Here is a 13096-nt window from a genome sequence, read left to right on the forward strand (position 1 = left end):
TTTTTGTTTAGACGTCCTTGAGTGTTTATTTACCTATATTACCGAAGTCGGAGCAAATTTACAAATTAGCCGTTCCATCAATAAAATACGCACATTTTCAGCAACTACACTGCCCATTTCTCATCACATTTTAATTCAGATTCTGATTTACTTGTACCGTTTAGCTGAAATATGAATTGTAAAAACTTTACACGCAATGGCGGTCAAAGGATTCTGTTCGTCCTGCTATCACGGCAACCCCGCCCCTACCCCTGACGCAAGCGGTACTTAATACTGACCAATCACAGCCAAGGGGGTCTCCGTAGCTCTCCGTAGCTCTCCGTAGCTACGACGGAGAGTTACAAAATTAAGGAGGTGCACGTCAAGCTGTCCGAGGCTCTACGAGGGGCTGACGGAGAGGTTGTAGAGGGCGTTCCATGGAGACGAGGGCGTTCCCATGTGTCCGTTTTTCGAAAAACGCAGAAGCATATATCGGCCTTTAGTCTACAGTTGCCGACTTGAGACCGGTTAAAGCCAACCAGTGGCGAATCCAGAACATTTTACATGGGGTGGCAAAGGGGGGGCAAGAAGTCTTGGCATGGTGGTGTGGGTGAGCGGTACATGGGAATCCCTATATGTAAATGGCTTTAACAAACAAAAACAAGACCAATTTTCAGCACGGGAGTGTAATGGCCCAAACCATCCCACCCCCACCAGGGAACGAGCCATATGTTGAACATTCGGGGCTTAACCCGAACCTAGGACCTAGGTGCTGTTGATGTTATTTGAAATCAGAACTTCCCAGTAATGCGAGCGAATGTTTTGCATACATTTCTGTGCAAAATAGTTTTTGTTGAGCTTTATGTAATATGAACATTAAGTTGGACTCATATTGTTATATTTCTGGAAACTACAACCAAAATGCTTACCTGAAAGATTCGGGGCTTTTAAGAAAACATTTTTCCCACCCTTGCAGGAACCTAGATTTATGAAGTGACAGATCTTTCTTTTTTTACCTGGCTTTGTCAGTTCCTCCTGGCATCTTTTTCCTGTCCATTTTATTATTTTCGCATCATATTCATCTTGCTAACTCCCTCCACAACAATAAATGACGGTTTAGGTTTGTCTCCATGGCAACAACCTTGGTACACGCACTTGTGTTTGAGAAAGAGAGCATGTGCGACAACTGAAAACTGCACATTTTAATGCACGGTCTGATCATGTGTTATTTAAATTAAAAACTAGTGTAGCTTATTAGCTTACTTATCAGTCACATAGTAGTTAACAAACTTAACACATATCGTTTTATTCGGTGTGTGAAAAAAACAAAGAGAAAGCAGGCGATCTGCTGGTCGAATTTATGAGCGGGCATTGCGGCCCATCAGGAATTTTCTTGATTCTCCCGATGGCAACTCCGGGCCTGAGCCCAGTGTTCAAACGAAACAAAACTGTGCATCTTTTAAAAAGTCAAGTATAAAAAGCAAAATGAAAATTCAAAGTACAATATTTGTGTCCAAGATGCAGTGGACTACAAGTATAAAACAGCAGACAATACTCAAGAAGGCCTACTTACTATAGCCTAATTAAAAACGTATCATTTCAGTCCACAAATGGCCCATGATCACCCATATTTTTTAGGAAAGCTTAAGGTGACAGTTGTTATGCTTTGCAGCTAACATTTCACAAGCGTGTGAGATTAAGTGGATTTTATAGGGCTGCTTAATCATATAAATGATCGATCTCCCAACTGGCACTGTATTATTGTGTGTTGTAATGTAAGGTCGGCAAAACAGCAACCATCAGTAAACGTTATGGATACAAACAAGAGTTTATATTATATATTAAGCCATGTGTGCCCAACCAGTCGATCGCGGTCTACCAGTCGATCGCTGGCTGAGTTGCAGTCGATCGCGAGAAATGTTGTGTCACTTGTTGTGTGTAGCCTATTTCTACTGTTGTGTAAGATACATTAAAACTTCCAATTTAAAACAGCTTAAATAGGCACAATGAATTGCCGATCATGTGAAGCAGCAGTGTGTAGATGTGTAGCCTACAATAGTAGGCTATATGAGGCATAATGAAAAACAAATCTCACGCTTCTTTCTATCTGTGCATGCAGGGTATGGTTACTAGGTTGTAACTAAGGACTCGAAAGGGCGCAAGAAGCTAGACTAGAGCAAGTGGATAGGCGCTACTACCATGGCAGAACTAAAAAATCTAAAACTTCATTTTAGGATCAGAGTGGGAGGAGGATTATTTTTTTGTGTATTCGAATGCAAAGTCCATCTGTCTTATCTGCAATGCAAACGTGGCTTTACCAAAGAAAGGGAATTTGGAGAGGCATTTCAAGACGGCCCACAAGAGCTACGATACAAACTTCCCAGCTAAATCACCGCTGCGGGCCCGAAAAGTCCAGGAATTGAAAAGTCAGCTAGCAGCACAACAGTAAGGCTGCAACCATAGCATCGTATCGTGTCAGTCGCATTCTTGCGAAAGGAAATAAATCTTTCAAGGATGGTGAGATTGTGAAAGTAGCGTTCATGGAAGCCGCAGATGAGCTCTTTGCCGATTTTAAAAATCGAAAGGAGATTGTGTCAGCTATTCAGGACTTGCAGTTATCACGAAATTCTGTTACACAGCGATGCGAGGGAATGGCAGAGGATGTTGAACAGCAATTGAAGAATGATCTTGACATATGTGAGGGTTTCTCTCTCCAGTTGGATGAATCCACGGATGCTGTGGACGTGGCTCAACTATGTGTTTTTGTTAGAATGGTTTTTGACGACCTGAGTGTAAAAGAAGAGCTGCTGACCATTTTGCCTTTGAAAGGGCACACGAGAGGCACAGATATTTTTCAAGTTTTTATGGAATTCGTTAATAAGAGCCAGTTGCCCCTCTTCAAACTCGTCTCCATTCCAACCGATGGGGCTCCAGCGATGGTTGGACGCATTGCTGGGTTCATTGGATTGTGCAAACAGTGTGAATCCTTCCCAGATTTCCTGACTTATCATTGCATCATTCACCAGCAAGGGTTGTGCAGAAAGATTTTAAACATGAAAGACGTGATGGATGTGGCTAAAAAGATTGTGTGTTCTGTTCGGGCCAGGAGTCTGCAGAGGCGATTATTCCGTGTGGTGCAGAACACACAGACCTGCTGCTGCACACAGACGTAAGGTGGCTCAGCAGAGGTACATTTCTGGAACGGTTTTCTGAATTGTTGCCCGAAATTAATGAATTTCTGAAACGTTCAAACCATGCTGAATATGCACAGTTAGAAGACAGTCAGTGGCTCTTGGATTTAGCCTTTCTTACCGATCTGACCGGGAATCTCAATAACTTGAATCTAGAGCTGCAGGGTAAGAAGAAGAGAAACACATCATGAACATGATCAGTTCCGTGAACACGTTTAAAAGCAAGTTACACCTGGTATCAAGTCGGCTGCAACAGTGTGATCTGCGGAACTTTTCACACATGGACACAGAACTTAAACGTCAAGGCAAAGACTGTGCAGAACTTGAGAGTGCACGTTATGATCAAGTGCAGAGCATCTTGTCAGAATTTGACAGGCGCTTTGACGACTTTGCATCCATTGAGCCTGTTGTCAGTTATCTCAGTTTTCCATTTGGGGAAAATATAAATGTGGATTGTGTGACGTCCAAAGTGGCTTCACTCTTCAACCTGGATAGCTGTGCTATTGAGATCCTAACACTGAAAAATGACATTGAGCTCAAATCCAGAGCAACACCTGACATGAATGTCCAATTCTGGAATCTAATGCAGAAAGAGAAGTACCCCAACCTAAGAAAAACTGCACAGAATTTGACTGCACTTTTTGGATCAACATATTTGTGTGAGTCTGCCTTTTCACATATGAAAATCATCAAGTCGAAATACAGATCCACCATGACTGATGACCACCTTGCAGTTTGCTTACGGCTGGCACTCAGCTCCTACTGTCCGGACTATGAGAGACTAGCTTCCTCCTCTCAGTGCCAGAAATCCCTAGCCTGGCTGCCAGCCCAACTTCTCCCCGCCCACAAAAAAATGTGGTCGGGAAGTTGGGTCTGGAGGGTCTCGTATTGGGGAACAACTACAGAAAACCTGAATCTGGGCGTACCAATGAAATTGCCAGGGCGGGCTTTATACGATGATGGACAGATGATCCACAGTAACGTAATCAACAACGTCACGAAAGAGCGCATGGGTTGAATTCGTTTTCAACAAACAACATATTACGTTGCTCTGATTGGTTGTAGGTCTATCCAATTGAGCGAAGAGGCATTTGTTTTACGAGTTCGGTTGAAACATGCCACGTAGTCACAGCCCAACGGACAGTTTTCAGACTCATATTCTGACTAGAATTATGAGTATGACAACGTCAAGCTAAGAAATCCCACTAAGGTAGCGAAATACCACTTTTCCAACTTGAATTAGGCATTGTATTATTTGGGTTGTTTGTATGTTGTGTTGTTACGGTCCAGTCCTAGGCCTACTTGTGGTTATTCTTTGCACCACTCACATTCACATTTACTTCAGTAAATGTGTTATTATTGTAAAACTTTATCTATGTGTCAGAAAATGGTGTCAAACTATAAATTGTGGCTACGCTATGGCTTTTGTTATGGCTTGGTAGATCTCGATACACTATCAACTTTAAAAGTAGATCTTGGTTCAAAAAAGGTTGGGCACTCCTGTATTAAGCTGTTCTTGTCTTTACTAAAATCAAAACTAATCAAAGGACAGAGTGCTCTTGCAAATGAAGCGATCACCAAAGTTAGGGGGGCAGCTGCCCCCCCCTGCCCCCCTGTAGATCCACCCATGTAGCCAACATACCACCTAGGAAGACGTAGTGATGGCAGTGATTGTTAGCTTTGCAGACGAGTTACACGTCACAGGAGCTAAAGCAATGTTTCCAAAGATAACTTCAGCGCTACGTTACAGCTTTCAAATACCCCCCAAGTCCCCACACGTACTAAGTCGCTGCCATCACTCCCATTGGGAACCATGATAAAAAGGCAGAGACGACACAGACATTCTGGGCAAAGCTTGTCAATATTGTATGCTTTTCGGCCATGCAATGGCACTTGTCACCCCTGACACAAGTAGAGCTATCCCCCTAGCACAGGTTTTGGAAATTTCCCACGATACCACAGCCCCTTATGAAACTACATCTTACAAATTAATACTTAGATCGTCACTGTGAACCCAGACAATATGCTACAATCAAAATACGCTTAATCCTTAACATTAGGAAGATTATTTTAAGCCCCATGGTGGCTTTCTGCACTTGCCGTCTTGCACACGAACACGGTGCTTGATAAGTCTTCAACTGTTTTAGACTTTGTGTTCAATGTCTATTCTGTAGAGCACTTATCTGCCCAGGTACCTCTGCAAAATCTAGAATGTGTACCAAAATGATATATCCTGACAAGCCATGCTGATCAATTTGATCTACTAAGGCCAGCATGCGATCTCTGACACGACTAATGTCTTCCATCATCTTTCAAAAGTAGGTGTCCCTATATCTGCCTTCAATCTTTGTGCAGCTGCGTTGGTCTGAAGATAACCACGCCCCTCTCGTTTGCATATGAGATTAGAAATAAATACACCACAGAAAAAATTTGGTGTTTGGAAATATGTGGCATTAGGAAATAAAAGTCCCACAAAATAAATAAATGTCTTCTTTACAAAATCGTCATTTTGAAATAAGTAAATTGATGTAGGTAAATGGATTCAGCTATATAATTATGTGGCTATATTTATATATTTATGGCCATCTTTTTTTTTTTTTACAATTTAATTCATAGCCTTTTTGTAGCCATTTATGTAATTATATATGTATTTATAATTAATATATAATTACATAAATGGCTATGTGGGGGGGGGGGGGAGTGAGAGAGAATGTCAATCTTGCCTGTCTTCAAAACTTGAGAGCCCTGGAACTCCCTTGTCAGGTCACTACAATACTTTTGACTGGACACAGTACACAAGTACACAAGTACTGGACACAAGTGATCATTGTCAGCCGATAATATAGAATGTTGATGTCGGGCTACGCATTTATACACCAACGGCAGTCCAACCCGCAACTTGTGTAACAACTAGTGGTGGGCCGTTATCGGCGTTAACGTGCTGCGTTAACGTGAGACTCTTATTGGGCGATATTTTTTTTTTTGCCGTTAATCTATTCTCAAAGTTGGGTTGGGAGCTGGGTCTATACTACCCAGGCTATGATGACTTTCACCTTGATATTTTAGCGCGTATGTGTACCCAGCCGAATTGCACTGTAGGGGGCGAGAACGATCTTCGAACCTGTGTGTATGCCTTGTGTATGAAATGACCACATCAAACGTGACGTGCTAACATGGATGCAGCTATGAAGCCACCGGGTTTGCTTCAGAGAAAATTTATTTTTAAGAAGCTTCCGAATGGAAACCTCGACAAGACTAAGGTTGTTTGCACCTTGTGCGATGCGGAATTAGTTTACTGTACGAGTTTTTCCAGTCTCAAATACCACCTAAAGCAAAGCATCCCTTAGCTAATGCGGAAGATACTGGGCCAAGCACTGATGTAGCGCAGGGGAAGAGTCGTTGTAAACTACTGTTTGAGTGCAACCGAGGCAAGCCTGTCAGCACAGCTCTATCAGCCAAGCTAACTAATCTCCTAGCTCACCTGGCTTGAGAAACCCATTCTCAAAGACTTACTTTTAGTCATTATTTGGGTAGCACACATATTCTGAATGACTTCGGCGGAATTCATATGAGCCATTTTAATCTAGATTAATTCCAAGATTACAGTTAGATTAATCTTGATAAAAACACCACTAGTAACAACCTTCATAATAAATTGAATTTTGCTGAATGAAGGGCTAGACATGAAACGTTCTAATGAAATAATCACGACTAACAACACGGAAATTAATGGCAATTGAAGAAGGCCCGTTTATTTTCCCGACCTTGCCTTAAACTCTGTGCAAGAAGCGCCATCTAGTGACCATTGCATGCCAAACCATTATACACCCCTAATGTCAGGCGGGGGAGGGTCTTGCATGCTTAACCTAGTTTGGGCATAGAGTTAATATAACTACAGTAAGCTACTTTTGTCTTCCAAGATGGCGTCCCCATTCATTTCTATGAAAAGTGCTCAGTGGCGCAGTGAGGCAAGCGAGAGCGCGAGACTAGACGCGGCCATATTTCCACTTCCGTGTCTTCCGGTCTAGCTTTAAACAGTGGCTCTTTTTTCCCCTAGCTCCGAAACCTCGTGCACGCTTGCAACTAGCTGTACACGTCATACTTTGCGACAACCAGTCGCGAGCATAGATTTATATGGTTGCGAGCGTGTGAGCTAAGGCAGAATCTATGGGCAGAAAGTCTGATAAGAATTAGAGACATGATGCAAATTTAACGGAAATGTATTCTGTCACTGTATAGTACTCCTTCTACTTGTTTTTTAGAAATAGGCTATAGGGCTAAATATAGGGCTATTCTAGATGGAACTCATCACATATATTGCTTTTTTTCTTCGTGATATGAGTATGATTTCCAACGCATTGTATCGGATGAAATAAACTGTTAACATGAACAGCTCCGTCATTGTTCTCGCCAGGCAAAGAAAGCGTAGTTATTTTGGTAACCGAAATCTTCCATACTTTATTGAACATTTGCCTTTGATTCACAGAACCATAGGCTACAAGACGTTTCCATCACATGTAAGTGGGGGTGAAACATAATCACCGAGGACCTTCATTGTCCCACAAAAGGAGTCTGGCTTGATGACACGATCAAAAAAAGAATAATGGGTGTATTTAACAAAAGTTTCTTAAGGCAAGACTAATATTATTTAAATATATATCATTTCCTATTGTGGTTAACAGTTAAATATTAATCTTCGTCTTTGCTCAAGATAGACATGTCAACAATCTATGCTCGCGCTTAACATAATATATTTGCCATCATGTCATGAACGTTTTTACGAAAAATCAAATCTGTTTTAAAATAACTGGAATAAACTATATTAACAACATTTCATGTATGTGTGACAACCAGGGCCGTACGCAGGCCCCAAAAAATACTGAGGTCATGAGTCAGAACTTCTAGGCGGGTTCGGGGGCATGCTCCCCCGGATTTTTTTAAAATTACATTATTTAAATATGGCCATTTTCTCTTATTGAGTCTTAAAGAGCAAAAACATCATCATTATGACATTTGAATATGGGGCGGTGTGGAGCTTTTGAAATTTTGAGGTAAACATGGGGCATTCTGAGGCTTTTTGAAGGACCTTTATGGGACTCATGAAGTAAGGGCAAGTTACCACAATTTTTTTTTTATTATTATTATATGGCAACGACGGTACGAGCGTTTTGATTGGATAACGGGTAGTCACCCCAGCGTGTTGCCCTCCTCGCCGGTCAATACGGATCCGTATTGCCCTCTGACGTCAGCTTCAAAATGAGCGATATCGACGAGTCAGCTGCTGAGTTTTACTATCCAGATGATGCTGAAAAGCTTTGTCATCGAAAGTGAGGATGAAGACCAGACTCTTTGAATCACTTGTGTCGTTATTTTGTGATGAAATTAAAGCCATTTTAGCAGAACCATGTTGTCCGCTTTCTATCAAAAGTAATGAGTTGCTTGGCAACACATGAAACACACCGTGAGAAGACTTAAGAGCTAGCTACAATTAGCCTAAAGGTACCATTGATTTTCGTTTACAAAATGAAAAGAATCTAAAATTGCCATATAATAAACTACTTACTAACCTCGACCGTTCGGTCATGCCGGGAAATATCAAACTGAGGCTGGAACGTATCGACCGAGCGATAGCGAGTCAGTTTGATATTTCCCAATTGCCACTGAATTTCATTTTCAATCAATCACATCAATGACATATCATATCAATCGCAAAATGAATGTTGATTCAACCGGTGGAAATTGATTGACAACCGGTACAGTACTGACGGAGTTAACCAAACTTTGATTTGATGTTCCCTTATCTGAGTAGTACGCTGCTGCAATACAATATTTCCACATGAAAATGAATCTTTCTTCTCACAGTCATCTGCCACTTAAACTTCTCTTAACCTACATGTTTAGTTTGCTGCGCTCCTCTTCCAGTGACTGTAACTAACATAGGCTATTCACTAACAGTAGCGGTATGTCTATGGCGGTAACATCAGCGTCCGACTTGTGTTTGGTGGTTACCATAACGACAGTACGTTTTGTTGATGACGCGCAGCACATATGTCCAAACTCTTGAGCTACTCGGCTCTTCAAGTATAAAATCACGTTACGGTTTGTGGGAGACCAAGATCATCGTCCTGCAGTCAGTTTCACGTGTACTTTATTTTGAGTTTATATACCACGATTTAAGCAAAAAAAAAACAGAAATACGAAAAAAAATACAGTGGACACGACCTCGGTGTCCTCAATGGTAGTTACGGCCCTGGTGACAACGATTTGCTAAACTTGCTACAACAAGGCAGGCAACTCAAGCCATTTCTCCCTGTGCTCATTCACTATAAGTCTATGGCTCATTCAGCTCAATGTAAATCGGCTATCGGCCAATGTGAACTTTTGTGCACGAGCACATTTGCAGGCAACTTTTATTGACGTAGGTAAATAAATGGGGTGCTAGTTTACCCATTTCGGATTGGTTTCAAACTTAGCAAAAATTTGGGAAAAAATTTCGATTAAAAAGCTAGTGGTATGAGCCAGGAGGGGGAACCAATTACCAGGTTGCTGCGGGTAAAGCTGCCACCACCTTTGTATAGCCTTTGTATAGCTGGTATGGTCTGGGTCAGAGGTCGGCACACACAAAATACGCAGTAGTTATATAAAACCCAGCTGCCTCTGAGTTAATAGAATAAAACGACCGCAAGACACGGGAACCTAACCTTAATGCAATACCACCTACATCCACCGGGGCCTTTGCTTCAAGCCGAGGGGCGAGGGGTGGGGGTCTGAGTTTGGGTGTGTTATCACTTTATGTCAGGCTAGTGTGGCAGGCCGGTTATTTTTGGGGTGCAAAGTACAGTCATTTTGAGTTGGCGTGCAGTATTATTTTAAAGCTTAGTCCTGCCATTTCGTGACGGCCGGGTTTTATATATATAACTACTGCGTATTTTGTGTGTGCCGACCTCTGACCCAGACCATACCAGCTATACAAAGGCTATACAAAGGTGGTGGCAGCTTTACCCGCAGCTACCTGGTAATTGGTTCCCCCTCCTTTTGGGTGGTTCTGGTTCATTACAATATTTTGAGGTCGCACAGACACAATTTCGGTAGCATATACAACAAAAAACGGTCGCAATTTCAAGCCCTGTGTGAGATGACATGCTTAGAGTTGGGTACCGAAACATGGTTCCACTATGGAACCAGTTCCTATGCAACATATAGGGATTGGACCGGAGTAAAACGCACATTTGGCTTCCTCATTTCAGTTCCACTTAATGTGTCGACTGAAATATTTTCCCTCTGTCGCTCCGAAACGGCCGTAAAATATCACACTTTCTATGTAGTCTACCGTTAGCTAGCTACCGTAGATGAAGTCTACTTTCAAAGTGCCATATTTTACCTCCGGGATCACCAAAACGGACGTAAAAGCATATTAACCATTTACTGCACGTGATTGCTAGTAAACATATTACACTTGCTCTGCTAGTCTTTAGCTATCGTTGGCTAGCTTTTAGTGCATTTAAAATGCCTAAAGCGAAGCGGTCGAAAGTGTGGCTGTATTTCACAGCCAAGGATTCGACATCGCAAAATGCAACAAATGTTGCAAAACTATTACGTGCAAAGGGGGAAGCACGTCGAATTTATTGAAACATGCGGCGACACACGGAATTCTTCTTGAAGCAGAGGGATGCACCGTGTTCGACAGCTTACGGACATCAGTCCCTAGGGCCTCATTTATCAAGTGTGCGTAGAAATCTTTCTTATGTGGAGGTTTGGAATATTCCCAGGAACAGTTCAAGGTGTAATTTATCAAATATTCATACGAGCGGCATACACACACTTCTAGGACATTTTCTTGATAAATCTCACCTGTTCCTAGTCTACAAACTAAAAAATCAAGTATTTGCATACAAAACACCCCATATTATTAAAATTAGTTGAATCACCTCTAATAAAAAGGGAGCTAATAAGTTGAGCTGACATGCTCGAGTTTGAATCTCCATTCAGCCTGTTGTTGGTCAAATATGAAGTAATTTTGCTCTCTTGTTGTCCAACTCTTGATCTTCTACAATATACATTTTTATAATATTTTGCCATTTTGCGGAGGAACCCGAATCGCTGCTTGCAGCTATATTTTTTCTCTTTATTTTTCTAATGTTACATTGAGGGGTTTAAGCCCTGTAGAGACTGAAACCCTATTGTTTTTGTGCCAATGCGTTTTTTTATTTAAAAATAAATTATATTCAGAAATGTTTTCGCAAATTCCCGTGAGACTGTAAATCATACAAACATGACATTTTGGCGATTTATTAGCGATCCACTGTTATGCGCAAGAACGGACAAGTCCAAAGTTAAATACGTCAATGACCATATCTCAGTTTTGCGAACTTCAATGCAGTGACGATCTGCGTCAGGTATCAGAGACTCACCTTGATGTGTTTCCCTCTCCGTCCAATCACAAAGGCTAGCTCCACCTCCCAGTCCACCTCCTTCAATCAGAAATGCAAAAGAAAAGTATTGATCTCCCTCCTGGTCCCTGCTCCTCTGTGAGCCCAAATCTGGGGAAAGCCACGCTTGATACAAATGTATGCTTCTTCCAATCTCTTGTTTCTACTACACCTGCCAGAGTAGCTCACACTACAGAGCTTAACCGTGAAGTAATTATGTGTCTTAATCCTCTTTCTTGCTCTCCTTTCCTCTCCCCCCAATTTTTCTAATTTATCTATCTCTCTCTTTCTTCCCTCCTTCACCTGGCTCTCATCCGGCAGTGTGATGTTGTCGTAGGGGCCGGTGATGCAGCTGGAGAATTTGCTGAAGATTATTGGCTCCTTGGGGATGGGGGCATTCTGCTCCAGGCAATGGTCCCGGTAGTTCATGCCGACGCACACCACCTTTTCTGGGGCCAAGACCGGGGGTAGCAACTTCACCTCCGACCTAGGCACTATACACTGGCCTGAGGACAGGGCCCTAGGTGGGGGGAGGGTAGGTTGGATAGACTGAATCTAAGGTAATGAGTTCACTACTTCGTGTCTTAATAAAATATTTTCTGACTGAGAATAGGCAGACAAAAACATGGATTTGGAAGGGTGGGGATGAGGGCATGGTGATGAGGATCTGTCAGAAGTATGGTATGTACCTCTGAGCACACTCCATGCCCTTATGGCCCATCTCTAGAAACTCTATCATGGTGGAAGGCATGGAGGCATCGAAGGCCTTGAGGTCCACCACACCAAGCCCTTCACTCTGCTCAACGCCCACCCTGACTCCACCGTCATCATTGCTGCACTGGAACTGCACCAACCGCATTGCTGCACCACGTAGATGCTCAACCGTCCTGTACTTTTGGACAGCCTATCAGAGAATCCTCTCAAAATCAGCAAGGTGAGAGGATTAGCGTCCTCTACTAAAATCAAAGGTTCAAAGGATAAAAACAAATTTGAGGAGGGAGAGAATCAGTGTAGAAGACAGAATGAATATGGAAGCAGGCAGGGAGAAGTTGGAAAAGTGGACATGGAGAGGAAGAAAACAAGGCTTCAATCTTGATATCGAAAAGCACTTCAATGTCTTAAACTGCAGATATGATATAAGGTGCCACCAGAGCCTGTTTAAGGAGAGCCTGTCCACTCCCTATTAAGCCCCATTGTACCGAATTTTGTTGCAGTTCCACAGAGTTCCACTGGGAGTGATCGCGGTCGAGTGCAAAATTAATGGGAGTCTATGGAGCTAAACGGCTAAATTTGTCTCTTTCGCCTGATTGTCGTTGATAAATCTCAGATTTGATGGTAGTTTTTGAATGTTCAACATGGATTACATGTCAAAAGTTGAATGAACGAGTACATATGTCCTGTCGATTTCTTACAGGGTAAGTCGTTGTTGCCCATAACACGCTAGCATTCTGCTAACGAAGCAACAACATTAGCAAGCCAAAACTCTTTCTAGCATGT

The 13096-nt window shown here is 42.2% G+C and overlaps 1 protein-coding gene across 7 annotated transcripts in view; it reads right to left on the reverse strand.

Annotated features, from left to right (window-relative positions):
- Positions 1–13096, reverse strand: part of fahd2a (fumarylacetoacetate hydrolase domain containing 2A) — a 35690-nt gene that overhangs the window by 16469 nt on the left and 6125 nt on the right. For 4 of the 7 annotated variants that reach the window (XR_006955583.1, XM_047015422.1, XM_047015426.1 and 1 more), the window contains exons 2-4: positions 12289–12555; positions 11903–12119; positions 11582–11641 (exon numbers count right to left, since the gene is read on the reverse strand). Coding sequence is in view for 6 of the 7 variants with exons in the window: in XM_047015422.1 (XP_046871378.1) it covers positions 11582–11641; positions 11903–12119; positions 12289–12458 (447 nt within the window). In the remaining variant the exon portion in view is untranslated. The remainder of the gene's footprint in view (positions 1–11581; positions 11642–11902; positions 12120–12288; positions 12556–13096) is intronic. The other 3 variants (XM_047015423.1, XM_047015425.1, XM_047015424.1) reach the window with 3 other exon arrangements.

The sequence above is a fragment of the Hypomesus transpacificus genome, unplaced genomic scaffold (assembly GCF_021917145.1).
Source record: "Hypomesus transpacificus isolate Combined female unplaced genomic scaffold, fHypTra1 scaffold_30, whole genome shotgun sequence".
NCBI lineage: Eukaryota > Metazoa > Chordata > Actinopteri > Osmeriformes > Osmeridae > Hypomesus > Hypomesus transpacificus.